At 40.2% G+C, this 19,441-nt stretch overlaps 1 protein-coding gene and 1 long non-coding RNA gene across 3 annotated transcripts; both read left to right on the top strand.

The window, feature by feature from the left end:
- Positions 1 to 470: 470 nt before the first annotated feature.
- Positions 471 to 16,805, top strand: LOC120716471. 2 transcript variants are annotated; one of them, XR_005691925.1, is made up of 3 exons: positions 471 to 1,256; positions 15,190 to 15,519; positions 15,757 to 16,805. XR_005691925.1 is itself a non-coding variant. In XM_040004013.1 (3 exons), exons 1-3 carry the CDS (start codon positions 8,308 to 8,310, stop codon positions 16,023 to 16,025), a joined length of 666 nt encoding a protein of 221 aa, XP_039859947.1. In that variant the 5' UTR covers positions 7,556 to 8,307; the 3' UTR covers positions 16,026 to 16,805. The 2 variants fall into 2 exon arrangements, 1 of the variants encoding a protein (XP_039859947.1); XM_040004013.1 differs by lacking the exon at positions 471 to 1,256 and adding an exon at positions 7,556 to 8,374.
- On the top strand, positions 10,058 to 11,843 carry LOC120716503. The gene is made up of 2 exons (XR_005691953.1): positions 10,058 to 10,215; positions 11,604 to 11,843. It is a non-coding gene; the product is annotated as an uncharacterized LOC120716503 (long non-coding RNA).
- Positions 16,806 to 19,441: the final 2,636 nt, after the last annotated feature.

Genomic DNA, 19,441 nt, shown 5'->3' with positions numbered 1-19,441 from the left:
TGCAATCTTAAGAATTCCAATGGTTCCTGAAAGCACCGACGCTGTGCGCGCCGTTCATATTGTTGTCATTATGGTAATCCAAATACGGGGACATACCACTAGAGTGAGCCAACACACCACAAATTAAGTGAGTGAGCAAACACACCACAAAGTAAGTAAAGTTTCACTTTCGTTCGTTCCCATTCATTTGAATGGGCAAAAACTTGCATTAAAATATTCATATTTAAAAAACTATAGAAGTAATAAACACCAAAAGTCATAGCACACCATTCCTGATCCAGCCGCACAAAATGATATAACATATATGAAGCTTGTGTCAAAACTGTGGGATGAGTTACGCGCGGAAATTTCAGGCTGAAAAAGGAAAATAATAATAATAATAATAATAATAATAATAAGAATAATAAATCCGAGCAATAGTAATAAGTGTGCCTTTTGGCATAGGCACACTTAAATATATAATTTTGCTCACATAAAAGTAAATACAGAGACCTTAATTCTCATATGAGGTTTTTGAGTTGTGTGTGTACAATTAAATATAAATAGTGTATATTTTATGTGAGCCTAAGCATGTTAACATGGGGTTTTATTGTTATTCATTAGAACAAGTTGATGTAAATTCACAGAGTGCAGTAGGAAGTTGTCTCCACATCTACCTGTGTCAGTGAAATAAGTCCACTTCCTGTTATGGTCACACCTTAGTTTGCATTTTTGAAATTTGTTAATCAAATCTCTGAGCGTACAGTGGTTTCTCTGTGGCAAGATCTCAGATCTGGGTGTGTCTGTTTAAAACAGCAGTTTACTGCTCAGTTCAGTCAGTTTGGTACAGAGGAAACTTGTTACAGATCATCTTTACAGTTTTAGTTGGAAACATTTACTTTTGTAAACCAGATCTGTCGCTTAGAGATGGGGTGAGGAGTTGAGTCATCCAGGAGAGGCTCAGAATAGAGATGCTGCTCCTCCACATCGAAAGGAGCCAGATGAGGTGGTTTGGGCATCTGACTAGGATTCGTCTTGGACGCCTCCTGGGTGAGATGTTCTTTGGATATCTCACTGGAATGAGACAGCAGACCCAGGAACCGCTGGAGAGATTATATCTTTTGTCAGTAGGAAGAGGGAGGACAGGCTTCTGTGCTTAGGCTGCTGCCCCCATATAAACAGAAGAAAATGGATGGATTGATTCATGTAAATCCTATTTTTTCCATCCTGATGATCAGAAGAGTGTTGGAGGGCTTCAGAGATCCTTCAGAACAATAGTAAGTGTTTAAAATGACGTCTTTCAGTTTTTTAGATAATCTGACAGGTTGACTGAAGTCTGTGAGTTTCAGTAGATTAATAGATTGTTAATGTCAACCCATCTGGACCAGGATTAAAGCTTCACTTTACTGGTTACAGATGAATGTCATGCGGAGTTAGTGTGAAGCATTACTGTTACTGAAAAAACCCATCATATTAAATGGATTCAATATGCTTCAATATATCTGAAGAACCAAAAACTGTCAGACTGACACAGTATAAAGAGGAAGGTCATGTCAATCTGATTACAGTCATGTGATTTAGGAGAAGTGCTGGCAGGAGTCACATAATCCGTCTGCCTCTCTTTCTTCCTGGACTATTTTCTGCTTCTCATGTTTTACATGTGGTTGGTTGTCCTGCTTGTGTTTCCTCACTAAATGTCCTCTATGTGGTAATATATATATATTTTACTCCATAGTGTATAGTACACAAACATATTTTCAGTTTGAGAATATTTTTAATAGTTCAGCTAGAATAATTCAACGTAGTGTCTCAGTCCAGCCTCATGGTAGCAGTGTTACCTCAATATAATACATTTCAAGAAGTTTAACTGTTGAAAATAATAAGTATAGATTTCTTATGCTTATCTTATAAAGTATAAGCTACACATACTTGTAGTATTTGGGCTCAAAGTAAAATTTATGAAACAGCAGCCACTGACACTATAACAGTTTCATTTTTAGTGTTAACTCACTGCCAGCAAAAAGACAGGAAGTTAACATTTAATGATTCCTCTTGGTCACACTTTACTCCACTTCTCTTCTGTTCAGTTTCATCACATTTGTCCTTTCATTCTGTCACTGCACATGAGGAGAAAACATAAACAGCAAAAATAAATGAAATAATAAATGAAACTAGAATTAAACAATCTTTGTTTTTTCTCTTCAGATGTTTCTAAATTTAAAAAATAAGTAAAGATTGAAAATTAAATAACTTTCTTATAAACTCACATAAAAACAAACCCTCAAAAGAAAAAAAAAAAACACCCAAAGTACATTAAATTTAAAATTTTACTGTTTGGATCTATTAGTCGGTCAGTCTAAGATAACCAGAGCTACGTTAGCTCTAATAACAAACATTGAACAGACAGATGAACCAACATTGAAGAAAAAAAAGAAGAAGCTCCATGTTGTAGTAGCCCTTAATTTTAGAGTTTATCAAACTTTACAAAAAGCAGGAAATCTCATTCACACAGTTTTCTTACTGCTGAACCAGTTTAATAGGGATAATGCAAAAATACAACAATACCACAATGCAAACACACACACACACACACACACACACACACACACACTCACACACACACACACACACACTCACACACACACACACACACACACCCTTTTCCACTCAGACAAAGCTGCTGAGGATTCAGTTATTAATTAGATCATTAAGTTACTAGTTTCAATTTTTATATTATTTTGAAGTGAGGACCAATAAACACATTTTGTCACTTAATTAAGTGTAGTTCTTTAAAACAAAGGGAGCTGAGGAATCCCAAAACAATTAATTTTGACGTGAGAAACTACTTCAGGTTGCACTACCCCATTAACACACTAGGGGGAGCTCTTTGGTCAACATTTACAGACACACTAACAAAGTGCTTCAAAGAAGGTCAACGAATCTGCACATTACTTCAGTGGTGTAACAGCTCCACCACAAAAACAACTTTAAGTCAAAACAACAAAGCAAAATTGGCAAGATCAACCTAAAAGAGCAACATAACCATAACATGTACAATAAACACACTTTCCTTAGAATCAAAACAAAGTTTTCTTCCCACCTAAGTGGTTAACTGTGCCAAACAACCCACTTGTCCACAACAAAGTCATTTCAGCCTCAGACATCTTGAAAGTTGTGCTCAGAGTCTGGAGTTGGAGCCAGGGCCCTGACTCCTGCTCAGATGGCATCGAGGGCTGGTAGGGTGCAAGATGATCAGAGCTCATCCACCCTATTCCAATTGACCATCTGCACTCTGTAAACCATGCCTGACAGTCTGCACAGTGCATTGTTCAACCCACTGACTCATCAGTTTGGGAGAAAGGCCATTCTTGTTCTCTGGGCAGTAGGCTCACACCTGCTGTCTCGATGCATGGCCTTTTCTCCTGCAGTGTGTATCATAACTCAATTCAGCCAGGAGCCTGGATCAAAGACAGTCTGTCTGTCATCTCGTGTAACTCCCATAACTGTCCTCGGAGATTATGGAGGTAGTCCAATCTGGGTTCACTGGACAACTCTGTCTCAGGGAGAAGCCCGAGTACCAGGTCTTATTGGGCTACAGAGGTCATATCCAAACTTTCCAAACAGTGCACTCAAGCACTTATTCCATTAGTACCGACTCAGATTGGCTCGACACGACCCGATGTGGTATGACTTACCGCCACCATCTTATAGCAACATGGCCAAAATTCTACCACATCACTTGAATGCAACACAAATGGAACAAGAAAGGTGGACATTGATGGACATTGTTAAACCTATTACCTGGTCTGTGACTCGGGGAACACAGTGTCGCTTCTGTGCAGCTATTTCCCACCTTGCTCTTCATGGTGACAAGGTCATAGCTTTTCCATTGGTCAGTGGTAAGGGGAATAAGCCAAGTATGCCCACCCAAGTCATTCTACCTGATCCTGTTCCAAGGAGGCATAGGAGCATTGTGACGGTCCCTTCCGGACAGTGCAAGCAGAGAACACAGTCCTCCAAGTCTTGGCAAAATTTTAGCCACTAGAACTTGAACTGAAGTCTTTGTAAAGTATTGATGACTCTGAAGTGACATGTCCTTACCGAACCATAAACTAGCTGTTCGATCTCTTTCTTTCTCTCTCTCGTCACTGACACTCCCAAAACTTTCACCTCTCCCTAATCGAACAAATGCCACATGTCCGAAGAACGATCTCTTCTTTCAGTGTGCAGAGACAGATGTGATATGTATCCCCAGTGTCACTGTTACTTGCCTGAGGTAATGGCACTTCAGGCATTCTTGTGGCATAATGTAGCACTTTCATGACACCTTGTCTGGAAGATTCTGACAGTGGGTTTAGGGAAAAGTTTTACTGTCCCTCATAGTTGCCATAGGTGGGGATGTGCTGCTCTCTGAAACTGCTGTCACCAGGGGTGAGCTGGTTGCCTGTGACCACGGAGAGTGGTGGATTCTCAGCCAATTCTGTCTATCTCCAACCAATAGGTGGGGGTGTGTCAGGTCCCCTGGATGACCTGTTCTTGGCGGTAGGTCTGTACTCTTGTTTATTCAAGTGCCATTAATGGCTTGTTAATGGGTGTTAAGTTCCTCCATTACTCTCAGATCTTCTTTTAAAATGGATACCAACTCCATATCCCTGTGAAGAAACACAGCAACATTGGTAGAAAAAACTAAAATAGCTGCGTAACCATAAAACATACAGTAAACACGAGTTCCTCAAAATCAAGATAAACAGAATTTAAATTTTAAATTAAACTGAAAATTAAATTGAAATGTGAATAATCCAGAATAATCCAAAAACAACATCAAGAAGTCCAGAAAACTCTGAACTGAGGAAGGGTGAACAGAATCCAAAATACTAAAAACCCTGCGAGCCTGAGTATCTCAGGGGGGGCATCCAGGAGGCCAGTGATGGAGATTAAGCTACTGAGGTGGATAGCCAGGAGGGCAACAGTATAGATTGAGAAACTATGAGTGCTGACCATCTGATTAGCAGCAGAAACAGCTTGTCTACAGACCGGCATTGATGGTGATGATAGGGTAGTTCAGGAGGCTTAGTCAGACGCCAGCAAGGAGGCCAATACAATAAGAACTCTGACAGAATGCTTTTGTTGGCCTGGCTGCGGGACCAAAGTGGTCCTTACAACCCTTCAGTGACTTATACTGGCTCTTTGCTTACTCAGGGCAGCGCTGGCGACTTGCCCGCTGGCTTTTAGCAGAGTGGGAAAATGCGTTAAATCTCCCTTTTGAATATGTGTCTTGAACAGCTTCAGTTTGTTGACAAACACACTTTGCACCAGGTCAGGCAGCATTTTTAACTTACCCTGCAGGGTCAGGTTCAGTCTGTCCAAGTGACACAGCATGTTGACCAAAAAGGCCAGGTCCATAATCCACTTGAGGTCCGAGAGCTCGGGATAGTCCTTGTCCTTCTTTTCCATAAACAGTTTCACTGCATCCAAAAGCTCAAAGAAGCGAGAGAGTACCTGGCCTTTTGACAGCCACCTCACAGTGCAGTGCAGCGGCAGGTCACCTGGAAGCCCTTGGTCCAGCTCAGCGATGAGATTCTTGAATTGCCTGTGGTTAAGCGCATTTGTGCGGATATAGTTGACAATTTCCATCACAGGCTTCATGACGTTATCTAAATTCAATGATTTAGACACGAGTTGCTCCATGTGGATGATGCAGTGGAAATTCCAAAAGTCAGGAATAGTTTGGTCAGCTTTGCACAGCCCACAAGCCCGTTCACAGATCCCATCATGGCTGGTGCTCCATCCGTGGCTATTGCAGTTAATTTCGTTATGGGTAGATTTGCTTTTTCAAATGCAGCCATCATGGTTTCATTCACATCTATGCCACGGGTTCTGTCTTTTATGGCACAATATCCAGGAGTTCTTCTTTGATCACACAATCGTTTGACACAGACCGTGCAAATATTGCCAACTGAGGCTTGTCTTGTATATCACAACTCTCATCCAATGCGACACTAAAATACTCACATGCTTGAAGGTCAGAGTGCAACTGTGATTCAATAGCCGTGTTAATGTCCGATATTCTGTGTTCAACAGTGTGGCGGCACAGCTGGACGTCTGATACCATGCGTTTTAATTTGTCGTTTTCAGGAGACAACATTTTAACAACGTCACTGAGGCATTTTTTAACGAACTACCCTTCATTGTATGGCTTTTTAGCCCGTGCAATGTTCCAAGCCAGCTGATAGGATGCGAGCGTTATGGTCTCTGACCGCTTCGTTAATTTTTGGAAAAACTGTATCTGCTTTTCTGCCTGACTTTTCAAAGTGGCCAACTCGTGTTTGCGAAGTTCAGTCCCTGCGAAGTTCAGTCCCTTTCAGTCCCTGTGTACGTGACAAATAAAAATTTGAATTTGAATTTGAATTTGAATTTTGGAAATTCCTGGTTGATGTTAGCATGGAGTGAGCTGAAGTGGCACTGAAGATTTGAAGCTTTGAAATACGCTAATGATGTCTGACATATAAGGCAGAATGGCTTACCATTGCGTTCAACAAAAAAATATAAACTCTCCCACTCTGTTAAAAACGTCCTGTGTTCATCTTCATATTTTCTTTTTGCTGTGCATTTTTTTCCTGCCATTTTAAGGGCGAACTTGCTCCTACTGGGAAACTTTGCAGTATTTTCATCTCACACACATGCGCATTTGACGAAAATACCGTATTGAACTCAAGTGAACGCGCACATTTTAAAACAACAACATAAAAACAACCCAAAACACAAATATAAACTTTGATATGAACGTAAGAGCGGTGGGAATGAGAATCAGCACCTCCAAATCTGAGGCCATGGTCCAGCATGGGGACTCCACTCCGGGTCAGGGAGGAGAGACTGCTCCAAGTGGAGAAGTTTAAGTATCTTGGGGTCTTGTTCATGAGTGATTGGAGAAAGAGCGATAGACCGACAGATGGATTGGTGCAGTGGCTGCAGTGATGCGGACGCTGTACCGGTCTGTTGTGGTGAAGAGAGCTGAGCGTAAAAGCGAAGCTCTCAATTTAAACGGCCTGTATTTACCGGTCAATCTACACCCCTACCCTCACCTATGGTCACGAACTGTGGGTAGTGATCGAAAGAACGAGATCGCGAATATAAGCGGCGGAAATTAGCTTCCTCCAAAGGGTGGCTGACCTCTCCCTTAGAGATAGGTTGAGAAATTCGGCCATTCACGAGGGACTCAGAGTAGAGTGGCTGGGGAGAGGGAGGTCTGGGCTTCTCTGCTTGGGCTGCTGCCCCCACGACCCGGCCCCGGATAAGCGGAAGAAAATGGATGGATGGATGGATGGATGGACATTATAAATAACATTTAGAATATTGGGAAGGGATTCATAATGGTGTTCTTTATAATTTCACAATATAGTGAAGTAAGATAGAAACAAGGTTAAGATAAAAATAAAAATAATTACTAACATTTTGACATTTTACAAAGAACTAATTGCATCGTAAATAAACAGTGCAGATTTTATTTAAGAAATTGAGTTATTTTCAGTTTCATGGTTGATGGAGTCTTTAAAAGTTTTGTTCACATTTAGTGCAATCTAATGCTTTAGAAAATAAAGACTTCCGTTTTGTAAAGCAATTCACATTTGTGTACATTTCTTGATAGTGTTATAGAAGAAACGCTAAGCTAAACCTATCAAGTGCAGAATGTTTTTTTGTTTTGTTTTTTTGGATGGAATCAAAAGTTTTGTAGAAATCAAATGAGAAGTAAATAATCAATAAGGTCTAATACCATTCTTATATGATCAGAGATATACCAATTCCTCTGTTTGTGTCTCATCAGTTACGAAAGCTAAAGCTACCTTAATTGTATGAGCAAATATTTGGGTAGAAACTTTCTAGTCCTTATTAAGAAGTTAGACAGGACGCCAATCAGGAAAGTGTTTGAGGGCTTCATTTTTATATATTTACATTGTTGTACAGTGGAATGATTTTAAAGTCCTTTGGTCGCATGGAGCTGATTGTTTATGGATCAGAGCGGTTACGGAGATCATTCAAGAAACACTCAGAGCTGTTTTAGTTTTCACCTCTTTTCTTATGACTCACTTATTGTTCGTATAGCTCAGCGAACCTGACGTCACTTAAATGCGACTACCTTAAGAGAACTGAACGCAAGTTTGAAGTTGAAACGATCGGCTGAAGCTCAAATAATCTTTGTCTTGCTTAAACTTTAAATTGAATCTACCCTAGTTACTTTTTAAAAGTCATAGTCTGTTATTCGCAGAAAACATCATCAGACTAGCACATTTAGAACAAACTTGTCCGATCATCAGAAAGAAGAACACGGAAATGTCTGAAACTGCGTCACTCTGCTCCACTTTGCTGTTTTTTGGCATCATCGTGTTTGTCTCCGCAGGTGAGGTTAATAAACCAAAATTTTCCCCTCTGAGATAAAAAGGGGGAAAATGGTATCTTTGTCGTTTATGTGGTGCCAATACTTCACAAATAATTTGTTTCATGTCGATTCCATTTGTTTGTGTCCGTGAATGCATCATGAGGCTGGGTGGGGTCTGTACTTGTTTTATTGTAGAGTTAGCATGTTTGCTATCTGTACCACTGTGGGGACTGTCCTTCTGACTAAAGTGAGATCTGTGGTTGAAATGGTGGCAGTGCACAGATTCTGTGCTTTAATCGGTCTGTGGCGTCTGTTGCTCGTGTTGTTTGTGGTCTGTCAGCCAGCCGGGGAGCAGAGCTAAGGCTAACATACCAAAAGCTCCCGAGTGTTAAAAACAAAGACAAGTATCGCTACAGTCACTGTCTGTGCTTTTCGTGCTTTAGTTTTTGATCTTTGAAGTTTTTTAGGTTCTCTTGTTCTTTGTAAACTCTGCTATCATTTCCTGCTCCTTTTTTCACCTGCCAACCAATGAACATTCAGAAATGGCCTACGTCATCTGGCTTCCAGTGCCGTACAGTCAGGATCTTGTAGAAGTGCACCTGAGTACATCTGGGGCGGGTGACCCTCCTCAACCAAAAAGTGGACGGCCAGGTTTGTGGGACAATAAAACCAACTTAGTGTGTGAAGACTTGTTGGAACACTGCAGATAGAACCGACCTAAATCCTCTGACCGCAGGAATTTGGCTCACATATGATGAAGCATTTGTCATCTCCGTCATACTTGTTAGATGAGAGAAGGTAAGGAGTTGCAGAAAAGGGTGCTGGGAAGGAGTGCTGTAGATGTGATGGTGCAGGATAATGAACAGGTGGATGTGACAGTGGAGTAGACTGTCAACATCTGAAGAGTTGACTATAAGTCTTGGCCTCTTGGCTTTTGACTTAGTCTCCTTATCAGCGATTATGAAGCGATATTGTTTGAGTGGCAAAACTTATCCACATACGTTCTATAGATTGGCATCTTGCGGCATCATAACAGTAGCTGGAGGCAGCGGTGAAGCAGGAGGAAGAGGCTGCACTAGTAAAAGATGAGTAAAGACCACAGGAATTGTAGATGCAGAGGGCTGTAAAGGCACAGCTTTAGATGCAGTTAATATAGTTGATACAGAAGAGGCCGCCTGTTCTTGTTGCGCTGCATGCTAAGCCTGATGTATGTGTAGGTGAATCCCTTGTAGCTGTTGTTGGACTGGGAACCACAACAAGGTAACTGCACGCAAGTTGAGGGAGACAACTGTAATGTGGCTAAAATGCAGCTTTGTGGCATGAAGGGTAGGACAGGTGAGCACTCTGTGGATATGAAATCAATTTGACCATTTAGTCCATTTCCACTTAAATTAGATCAGCCTTCAAGCTCTTTCATCTTCTGGTTTCTTGTCTACCAACATGCATCCAGCCACTCCCATCTATCATCTGGACTACAGGATATCTAGCAGTTTTCCCCAGGCTATAGCTGTCACTGCATTAATTGGTCTCAGTGGAGATGTTTGCCTTATTGTGCTGATTACAAGACAATGACAAGGGAGGTTAGGTGAGTTTAAGGCTACGTCCACACGTACACGGATATTTTTGAAAACGCAGATTTTTCCATGCATTTGCACCTTTTGTCCACATGTAAACGATGTTTTCAGTCACTGAAAACAGAGATTTTTAGAAACTCCTGCCAGGGTGGAGATTTTCAAAAACTCAGTTTTTGCGTTTATGTGTGGACGTGGAAAACGGAGAAAGCGCAGCGTCAAAGGTGTGCGTCTTTTTTGATGTTAGAAGGGAAATACAGAAAATTACAGAAAATACTGTTGGTGTTAATTGTAGAGATGGCACGATAACACTTTTTTATGTCCGATACCGATACCGATATCATAAATTTGGATATCTGCCGATACCGATATGAATCCGATATAGTGTGTTTTTTAATCAACAAAACTGTTTTTTAAATATCTTGCTGAAATTTGTATAAGTTCATACTCAAGTTTAAAACAACAGCTACACTAAAGCTATTCTGTTATACCTGTATGCAAAAAAAAAAATTTTCTTAGTTCAGCAATACTGATCAATCTGATAAACTTAAACCTACACCATCCTCCCTATTCTGGTATTTTAAAGAGTACTTAGCATAAATATTAAGCAACCTAACTAATAGGGTTCCAACTCCCAGCAACAATAAAAATAAATAAATAAAAAATAGGGAACCACCCCTCACGCTCCACCTCATGATGCTTAATCGACGTAATCAACCGTAATTTGATGCAGTGTGAAAAAAAATGCACAGAAATCAACTATTTCTCAAGAAATATTAAATAGATTCAACATCTTTCTTCAACAAAATTGCAGACTGCACAGATGGTACCTTCCCAAAGGAAAAGTACTATAGCTTACTAGGGTATATTAGACTTAATAGTTACTATATACAGTAATTGACTTCTATTCATTTTACATCAGATTAAAACTTTGGGTGTAAGATTCAGATAAATATTAAATAATTAAAAGCGAGACATTTTAAATGAGAATAAGAAAGAAAAGTATGTCTTTGTGCCCCCTTTTCCCTGTTAATGCCCTATCGGCCCCCCTGGCTAAACTTTGCTAGATGCGCCCCTGCACAGTTACCAGCGTCAGCTGTGTAGAAAAAGATCCTGGAGTAGAAAGTAATATTAAATAAATTCTAACAACAGCTGATCAAGCTTAAACGTGCTGCTGTTGTTCAGCCGCTGGTTTCCTCTTTCTGGTGCAAAGTGGGCCAAAAACAAACAAGAGAGACGGAGTCGCGACAGAAAAGCCGATCAGCTGATCGTTAAGCAGTTTCATGATTGAAGTAGCAGCAAGAGCGAGAGGCAGTCGCTCGTTAAGCTTAACGCAGGAATGCTTTACAAACATTCAGAGATGGACTTACACACTTGCTTTACTTCTCTCGGGGATAACTTTGTCAGAGATGAAATGCCGGGTTGCTAGCGAAGCTCCACATGCTATCCAGACCACCGACAGGTCCCGCATGCCACAGCCGCTCTATCACGTGATGCATACTGCTCCGACGTGCTAACGTTCTGAGGTGAGTTACGGCATGTTGCAAGTTTTGTGAGGTGCTTTCGTGATATTTAATGGATCGGATTACATTTTTTATTTTTCTCCGATATCCGATCCAGTATTTTATGTCAGTATCGGACTGATACCGATACGTAATATCGGATCGGTCCATCTCTAGTTAATTGTACTCTCTGCAGTGTTTAAATGTTTACATATACACATGAAGTTACTGTTCCTCCACACATAGGACTCAGTTCTGCTTCTATGCACAATGTTTGTTTACTCTTTCCCACCGAGGCTTCTAGACTTCTGATTGGCCAACATTACTACACGGTTAGGAATATATCACCAACTGTTGCTTTGGCACGTTCCTGGCAGCGTTTTCCTTCATTTTTGGCACGGGATCTTAAAAAAAAAAACGGAAAATCTCCGTTTTCAAAAATGCCTGTGCCACACTAGCCTGGATAGATTTGGAAAAGGCGTCCGCGTCCACACTAGAGTTTTCAGTCGTTTTCACAGAGTGTGCGTCCATATTGAAATGGCCAAAAATGCTTACGTTCCAGTACTGCACATGCGTGCCGTTTATTTACTTTCCGGCTCTTTGAAACGTCGCAGTAGGATGTTGAAGAAAAGCACAGTTTTTTTTAAATGGACTAACAATGAGGTGGAGTTGTTGCTGAGAGTAACGCAAAATTACAAAATTGCAAAAGCGAGTGAGAATTAAAGAATTTGAAGAAAAGCTATCTGGAGCATTTACAAACTGATATTAATCTTTAATAGGGCTGTCAAAATTAAAACCAGTAAGGGACGATAACCTCCGCCATCTTGGTTGAATTGGTCACATGACTGCATCATATGACTAAAATGTGTCATCGTTTTAGAAAGTCTCAGTTTTTACTGTCCACACTGTGAAGTGAAAGCACAGCTTTCAAATGTATGCGTTTTCGAGAGCGTTTTGAAAATGCTGTGTTTTACATCAGCAAAAACGCCGTCTCAGTGTGGACAAGAGGCCAAAACAGAAAGTAAACAATGCGTTTTTACGATGCTTTAAGGACCATTTCTGAAAACTGCATTGAAACGCTGGTGTTTACAGGTTTTCTGTAAGGAAGACTGCAGCTACCTAAGAATTTGGGTAATCAATCAACCAATCAATCAATCTTTATTTATAAAGCACTTTTCATACAGAAAAAATGTAGCACAAAGTGCTTTACATAGTTAAAAGCAGCCCACCCCACCCTCCGACTCACTCCCCACACTCTCAATACACATATATCCCCCCACCCCCACCCGCACACATATACACACACGCGCACACTTAAAGAGTAAAAATTGGGCTGGGCTCGCATGAGCCAAGTGAGGAAACATTATAACAGAGAGCCGTCTGCACCGGGAGCCGGTCACAGACCGCAGCCTCCGGGCTGGGCACACAGCAGGAGGGAGGCCAAGGAGCCCTCCAACCAGGCTGAGGGGCCCCAGAGACCAGCAGCCACGGTCAATAACAGCCCCGGTGCAGAGAGCGCCCTCCGAGGAAACACTGGAGATATGACGCAATACGATGTAATTGTCTTCAAAAAGTCCCAGAGACACGTTAAACACTGTTTTAATCCAGTCTTAATCCACCCATGACTGAAAACATTGTGTTATAGTGTGTGAGTGTGGGTTCCTGGAAAAAATAAATATTGAATGAAATATTATTGGATGGACAATAATATGACCTTCTGCTGGGGTAGTATATGCTGCACAAGCGATATTTCATATTCTGTCCACAAGAGGGCGCTACAGACCATAAATTTGTCCCCATTTTGTGTGGTTTGCAAGTTTTCTAATAGTAGCGCACAACTATGGCAAAACTTCCAACAGCTATAGAGTCGAACGGCCATTTAACTGATTGTTTTTACAGCTTGATGCTATTAAAATAAACCACAAAAGCAATCTTAGTGATGTAATATCAGGAGTTCTATAAATAATCAATTAAAGATACATTTAATCTTAACATTTGCAACCAGTTATAACCAGCATCATGATATTTAACCTGACAAACATATAACATTTACAGATTTATTAACATGCAACTCAATCATAAAAACCTTTATTACAACTGTGACACTGTGACCGCTCCATTAAGATACCAGATGCAGAGTGCTGCTGACCACCTGCATAAAGTTCCTTTGGGCGTGCTTGATTATTGTGTTTAGACATCCCAAGGCTAAGTCAGAGCAGGGAGATTTACACAGTGTGTGTCAGTGTGATGTGTTGTAGTGTCAGGAGTCAGTATGCAGCTACAAAGCTTTTAGTTCAGTGTATACAAACAGCTGTAGCTACATAAAGGCAGCATGCAGAGACTCACAGTGTCTTATAATGAGAGGCTGCTTTCTCTCACACATTATGGTCACTTATTATCAGCACGTGTGTTTCTATCGATCTGTGGTCAGTGAAACATCTGTGATTTTGATCTGGTTCGTTAAGTAACAGGGTTTGTCAATCAGCTTTAGCTGCATTGTGTTAATTTGCAGCTCTGACACTGTGCTCCTGTCAGTGCACATGAGACAGATGTAAAAAGGTCTGCAGAATCTGTAGAGAATGTTATTTATTGTTCAGCATGGCTGGTTTGGTGGTGAGTGAGTGATGGTCATGGAGATCATATCCACTGACGGATGCACAGACCTCTGCAGGTTAGTCAGCAGCACCCTGACTGTCGTTAGGTATCAAGAGGAATTCTTGGACTCACTGTCAGACCCTACACTGGTGCAGTGGGTCCTTGGTTTGTCCTGGTGCACAACAATGCGGTGGTGGGAGTATGCAGGCAGCTGCTGGAGGAGGAAGAAAGAATTTATACTGGCCCCACGCCTTCCTGCTTAATCCAACAGAACAGCTCTGGGACATTATGTTTCACTCTCTGACTTTGCAGGAGCTCAGTGTTGGATATGGTAAATCGATTGTTTTTTGTTTAGTGCCTTTCTACTCTGAGGAGTATTTATACACAGCAAAATCTCCAGTGTTAAATTAACACTGGAGAGCGTCTATATGGGTCCACACCTCTGAGTGTTAAATACAACACTGTTGAGTGTTAAATTAACACTTTTGACAGTGTTATATGTTTAAAAGTAACCTAGTCAGTTTTGAAGATTAACAATGGCTAACACTGAGCAGTGCTGATTTTCTAACACTGGAATATTTCTAACATTTTGAGTTATTTTCCAGTGTTAGAAAATCAGCAAATCTAACCCTGTGCTATGGAAATATAAGATTCTGGCTTTTTGAAAAATGCTCCCAACTGTAAAAAGGAGAGAAAAAACACAAAAACAGAAAAGACACTTTAGTGTCAGCAGGAATATAATTAAAGTTAGATCTGCTGAGGGTGGGTGTGCAGTGGCACTAAATGTGCTAGCAGCATTTTTCACTTTAATGATAGCTGGAACAAACATTTTTTTAACACAGCACTCTCAGTCTAAACAATGTGTAATATTTAACTATTCATTAGCCAAAAACTCTAAAAGAAAAACATAAAAAACAAAATCTTTAAAGTAATAATAAAGCCATTAGTAATTAAGAATGAGCAAGTGATTAAGTAAAATCTAAACATAGAAACAAAAAGAGCTCCTGCAACAGGCTGCCACTAAGCAAAGAAAAAAGTTAAAAAAATAAATAAATACATTTCTCTTTGCTGGTTTCTCTTTTCTTTCTGTAAGTCTTCTCTGTGATTGGCTGTTTGGTTAATTACTTTGACCTTTAACCTCTCTGCTCTGTGTCGTTTCTTCTTTCAGACCAAAAAATCATCACAGCTGAGTCTGGACAGAACGTCAGTCTGACATGTCGAGCTCCAAACAACAACATCATAGGTGTGGAGTGGAACAGAGCTGACCTGAGAGATGAATATATACTTTCGTACAGAGACAAGCAGTTTGATCCTGATGGTCAGCATCCATCTTTTATGAACCGGGTGGATCTGCAGGACAGACAGATGAAGGATGGAGACGTGTCTTTGATTTTGAAGAATGTGACGATTAATGACACTGGAACATACAAGTGTCGTGTCTTCAGTGGCGAGACAAGGTCATGGGAGACCATCAACACCGTCAACCTGACTGTTTCAGGTGAGTGAGTAGAGTGTGTGTGTGTGTGATCAGAGGTGAAGCTGCTTCCTGGTTGTTGATGTTTGTTTCTAAATATGTTGTTGATGAGACTTTGTAGAAAGCAGCTGGTCTGAGTGATGTGATCAGAGTGCAGTAGATAATGTCTGACAGCAGTTTGAAGAGGAAATGGATTCTGTTCTGTTCTTCACTCATCACCTACCTGACAGCTGACACCTCACACCTGTTTCTCACCTGCAGGTCAGACAGGAGGAGCCACAGAGGATGGAGGGAAGGAGGATGGAGGGAAGGAGGATGGATATGTTGGGCTGATAGTCGGTCTGTCCGTTGCTGTGCTTCTTGTTGCTGTCGTTGGATTTTGGATATACAGAAAATGTAAAAATTGTAAAAAACCAAAACAGAGTCAGCATTCATACCAGCCTACAGAAGAACTGCAGCATGGTGGAAATGGCTCAGTGATTCACACAGAATCAGATAAGGCTGCATTCCTAAAACAAACAGAAGGATAATGTGTGACTGTAGAGACTAAAACGATAACATCCAAGTAAAAAAACAGAAGAGTCCAAAGAGTTTTTCCAGGATGGACGATAGTTTGATAAATACTTGGGCTGCAATAACAGAGCGGTGAACATCATGCCCACAATATTTTCACTTTGCCTGAAGTAAGACTGAAAAAAGTGATTATAAAACCAAGAAGAACACAAGTTGAGGTCACCAAAACTGTCCAAGTCAGCTGATCATCTCAGTGTTACGTTCATGTTACGTTCTTTTTATTTAGCTCTTGTTTGTATGTGTTTGTTCATGTTTTCACGAAAAGAAAAGTTACATATATATTTTCAGATTTTCTATTTTTATTTTAAAGAAGGTTTTCAGTTTGACTCAAAGCTCAACTTCCACTGATGTTTAGAAAAAAATAACTGTTTGCTCCCTCAGTATTAATTAATTCAGTGTCTTGTATGTTATGGAATCAGAATCACTGAATGAGTTATTCAGGTTTAGCAGCTGTTTGTAAGATCAAACGGATTCTCATGTATTGATCAGGTGTTACAGTAACGTTACGTACTATATGATGGGGCTGGGTTTGTTGTTGTTGATGCCCTGGAGCAGATAAACAAATGAAACAGAGGCTGTTCCCTTTAACAGGAAGCAATAAATTGGTGAGTGGAAAGTTGTTTTGATGTGCTCAAACAAATTTAAGCAAATTTAATGATGTTACTCCTGAACTAAAATGGGATTTTAATGGAGAACAGAGTACAGATTTTTCAGGGATTTTTAAATAATGGCAGTGAGATTGAAGTTGTAATTCTATTTCCAGAAACAAGTTAAAATTCAATTTTGAGAAAAAAGGATTTGATATTTCTGCCACAGCTGCTATACTCTCTACAAAACTTAGTGAAACAAATTGATCAGTCATCTTGTGATACAACATACATCCTCTTTATAGCACAGGGGTGTAACCATCGATAGCCCTTCATCTATCTACTGCCAGCCATTTCATTTTATACAAATCTCCATCTCAATCTGCATCTTTCAACACAATCTTTTCAGTTCTTATACCGATAACTACACTATGTTTGTGCACTAAAAAAAAAAGAGACCAGTTCCCTGTGACTAAATCTGATTCTGAAATCACTAACTCAGAGGTTCTAGCAATCGTGGCAGTTTGTCTGAAAACACAACTATAATCTTCACATATTGAATGTATTCTCAAAATGATTAATATTTTTTTTAATGTGGTCCATAATACTTCATCATAGGTTGGACCAACAAAGTACTCCAACTGCACACCATGGTTTTCCCTTTTATGTTTGTTGTACATATTCAGAGTAGTTCCTGTTGGATGGAAACCTAAACAAAGAGTAGATTTTTCAGTCTCTGTGACCTCATAATCAAATCCCTGATTTTCACTGATGACGTGTTCCAGGAGGCTTCAATGGCCTCCAACACTCAGTGACGGGAATCAGCACCTCAGTTTGAGGCCATTCAGAGACAGAAGTGGCTAAATTTAAAAGAGAGGGTGAAATGCTAATTCATCAGCTTGTTTCGCTAGCTCAGATTTTAGGAGCTGAAACAAATTTCAAGATGGAGCTCTCCTTTTCAGGTCATAGGCAGATGGTAGCAGAGGTGGAAAGTAGCGAAGTACAAATAAATCTTTATAGTACTTCTGTAGAATTTTAAGGTATCTGTACTTTATGTTGGCATTTGTTTTTCTGGAAATGTTTTACTTTTATTCAACACATTTTGGCACATAGAATGGCCCAGTCAAAGTCCAGATCCAAATCCAATCGAGAATCTGTAGCAAGATCTGAAAACTGCTGTTCACAAACGCTGTCCATCTAATCTGACTGAGCTGGAGCTGTTTTGCAAAGAAGAATGTGCAAGGATTTCAGTCTGTAGATGTGCAAAGCTGGTAGAGACAGACCCTAAAAGACTGGAAGCTGTAATTGCAGCAAAAGGTGGTTCTACAAAGTATCGACTCAGGGGGCTGAATAATTACTCACAGCCCACTTTACAGCTATTTATTTGTAAAAAATGTTTAGAATCATGTATGAGTTTCGTTTCACTTCTCACGTGTACACCACTTTGTGTTGGTCTTTCACGTGGAATTCCAATAAAATTGGTTCATGTTTGTGGCTGTAATGTGACAAAATGTGGGAAAGTTCAAGGGGGCCGAATACTTTTGCAAGCTACTGTAAATGAATTCTTTAGGTACTCTCAAATGCACAAAGTCTCAACATCAGTCACTAACAGCAACCCGAACAAATATTTAAGTCAAGGTAAGTTTATCGCTCAATGTGTTCTTTCTTTTTGTTCATTTCTTATAAGTGTTAAGAAATCAGTTTCAGCCCGGTTCTTTTTATTCCTCTGGCCTCCAGAGATGCACCGGACTCATTAGTACTCACAAAAAACTTTATTCATCTTCATTTAAGCATGCATCTTCTAGAAGGGGAGATGTGCCAGGCCGGTGTCCCTCTGCAGATCTTCACTCTTCTGTCTGTGAAACAGTTTTGTAGAAGCGACCCCATCATAAAACAACCATGGTGTGCTGCAAACTCTGTGTGTCTGAGTGTATGCAGGAGCACTTGAGTGCCTGTGTATGCGCGTACCCATATGTCTATGTGTAGCATTCCAGCCGGACTTTATTCAGACGATGCACTCAATGATCATTACGGACGGACCATGGTGGGGTATTCCAACCCATTTATTCACAAGTTACCATAGACACATCGTAAGAGCTGTAATCATAACATAAAACAAAATAAACATTCACTTGATATAACCACGTTTCCGTTATGCTAATTAATTCACAGAAAAGGCACAAGAGGTGCTAGCATCAGCCTGCTAGATCACTCATAAACAAATTGTCCAAAATGTAAACAAGTACAACACACAAATATACCTGTTCGCATTCCGGCTAGATGCTAATTTAAAGATGGATGGAAAACGATAACCTTCTCATTAACCTTTTCTGCTGCAAGCAGTAGCAGTATGATCTTCCTTCCCGGAAGCTGCCCGTTCCGAATTTCAAAATAAGAGTCTAATCTATATTATAAGGTATAATTCGTTCAGGGATTTAACTGTTTGAAAAATATAAATAAGATAAATAATCTGGGTCATTTACACTCCCACCAAATCATTAGTGTAACAAACATCATAACTCCATAACCATAGGAAGAGAGAACACAAATGATTTCATAATACAAATAATGACCAAACAACAGAAGCATAGTATGCAAGGAATGAACTAGTCATTTTCCAACAATAAGACTAGTTTTTGAACTGCCCGTTCGAGCACTGACCGCTTAGTAAGACGTTCACCATTTTTGCCAAGTCTCCTGACACCTAGACAGAGCTTCACTCTCCTAACCAGTCCAGCTCTGTCCATTATAGTCTCTACGACTCTTCCCAACCTCCATTCATTTCT

This window comes from Simochromis diagramma, unplaced genomic scaffold (genome assembly GCF_900408965.1).
Source record: "Simochromis diagramma unplaced genomic scaffold, fSimDia1.1 OVJJ01000776.1, whole genome shotgun sequence".
Lineage (NCBI taxonomy): Eukaryota > Metazoa > Chordata > Actinopteri > Cichliformes > Cichlidae > Simochromis > Simochromis diagramma.
Note: the sequence above shows the minus strand (reverse complement) of the source record. Positions and strands in the feature narration are given on the sequence as shown.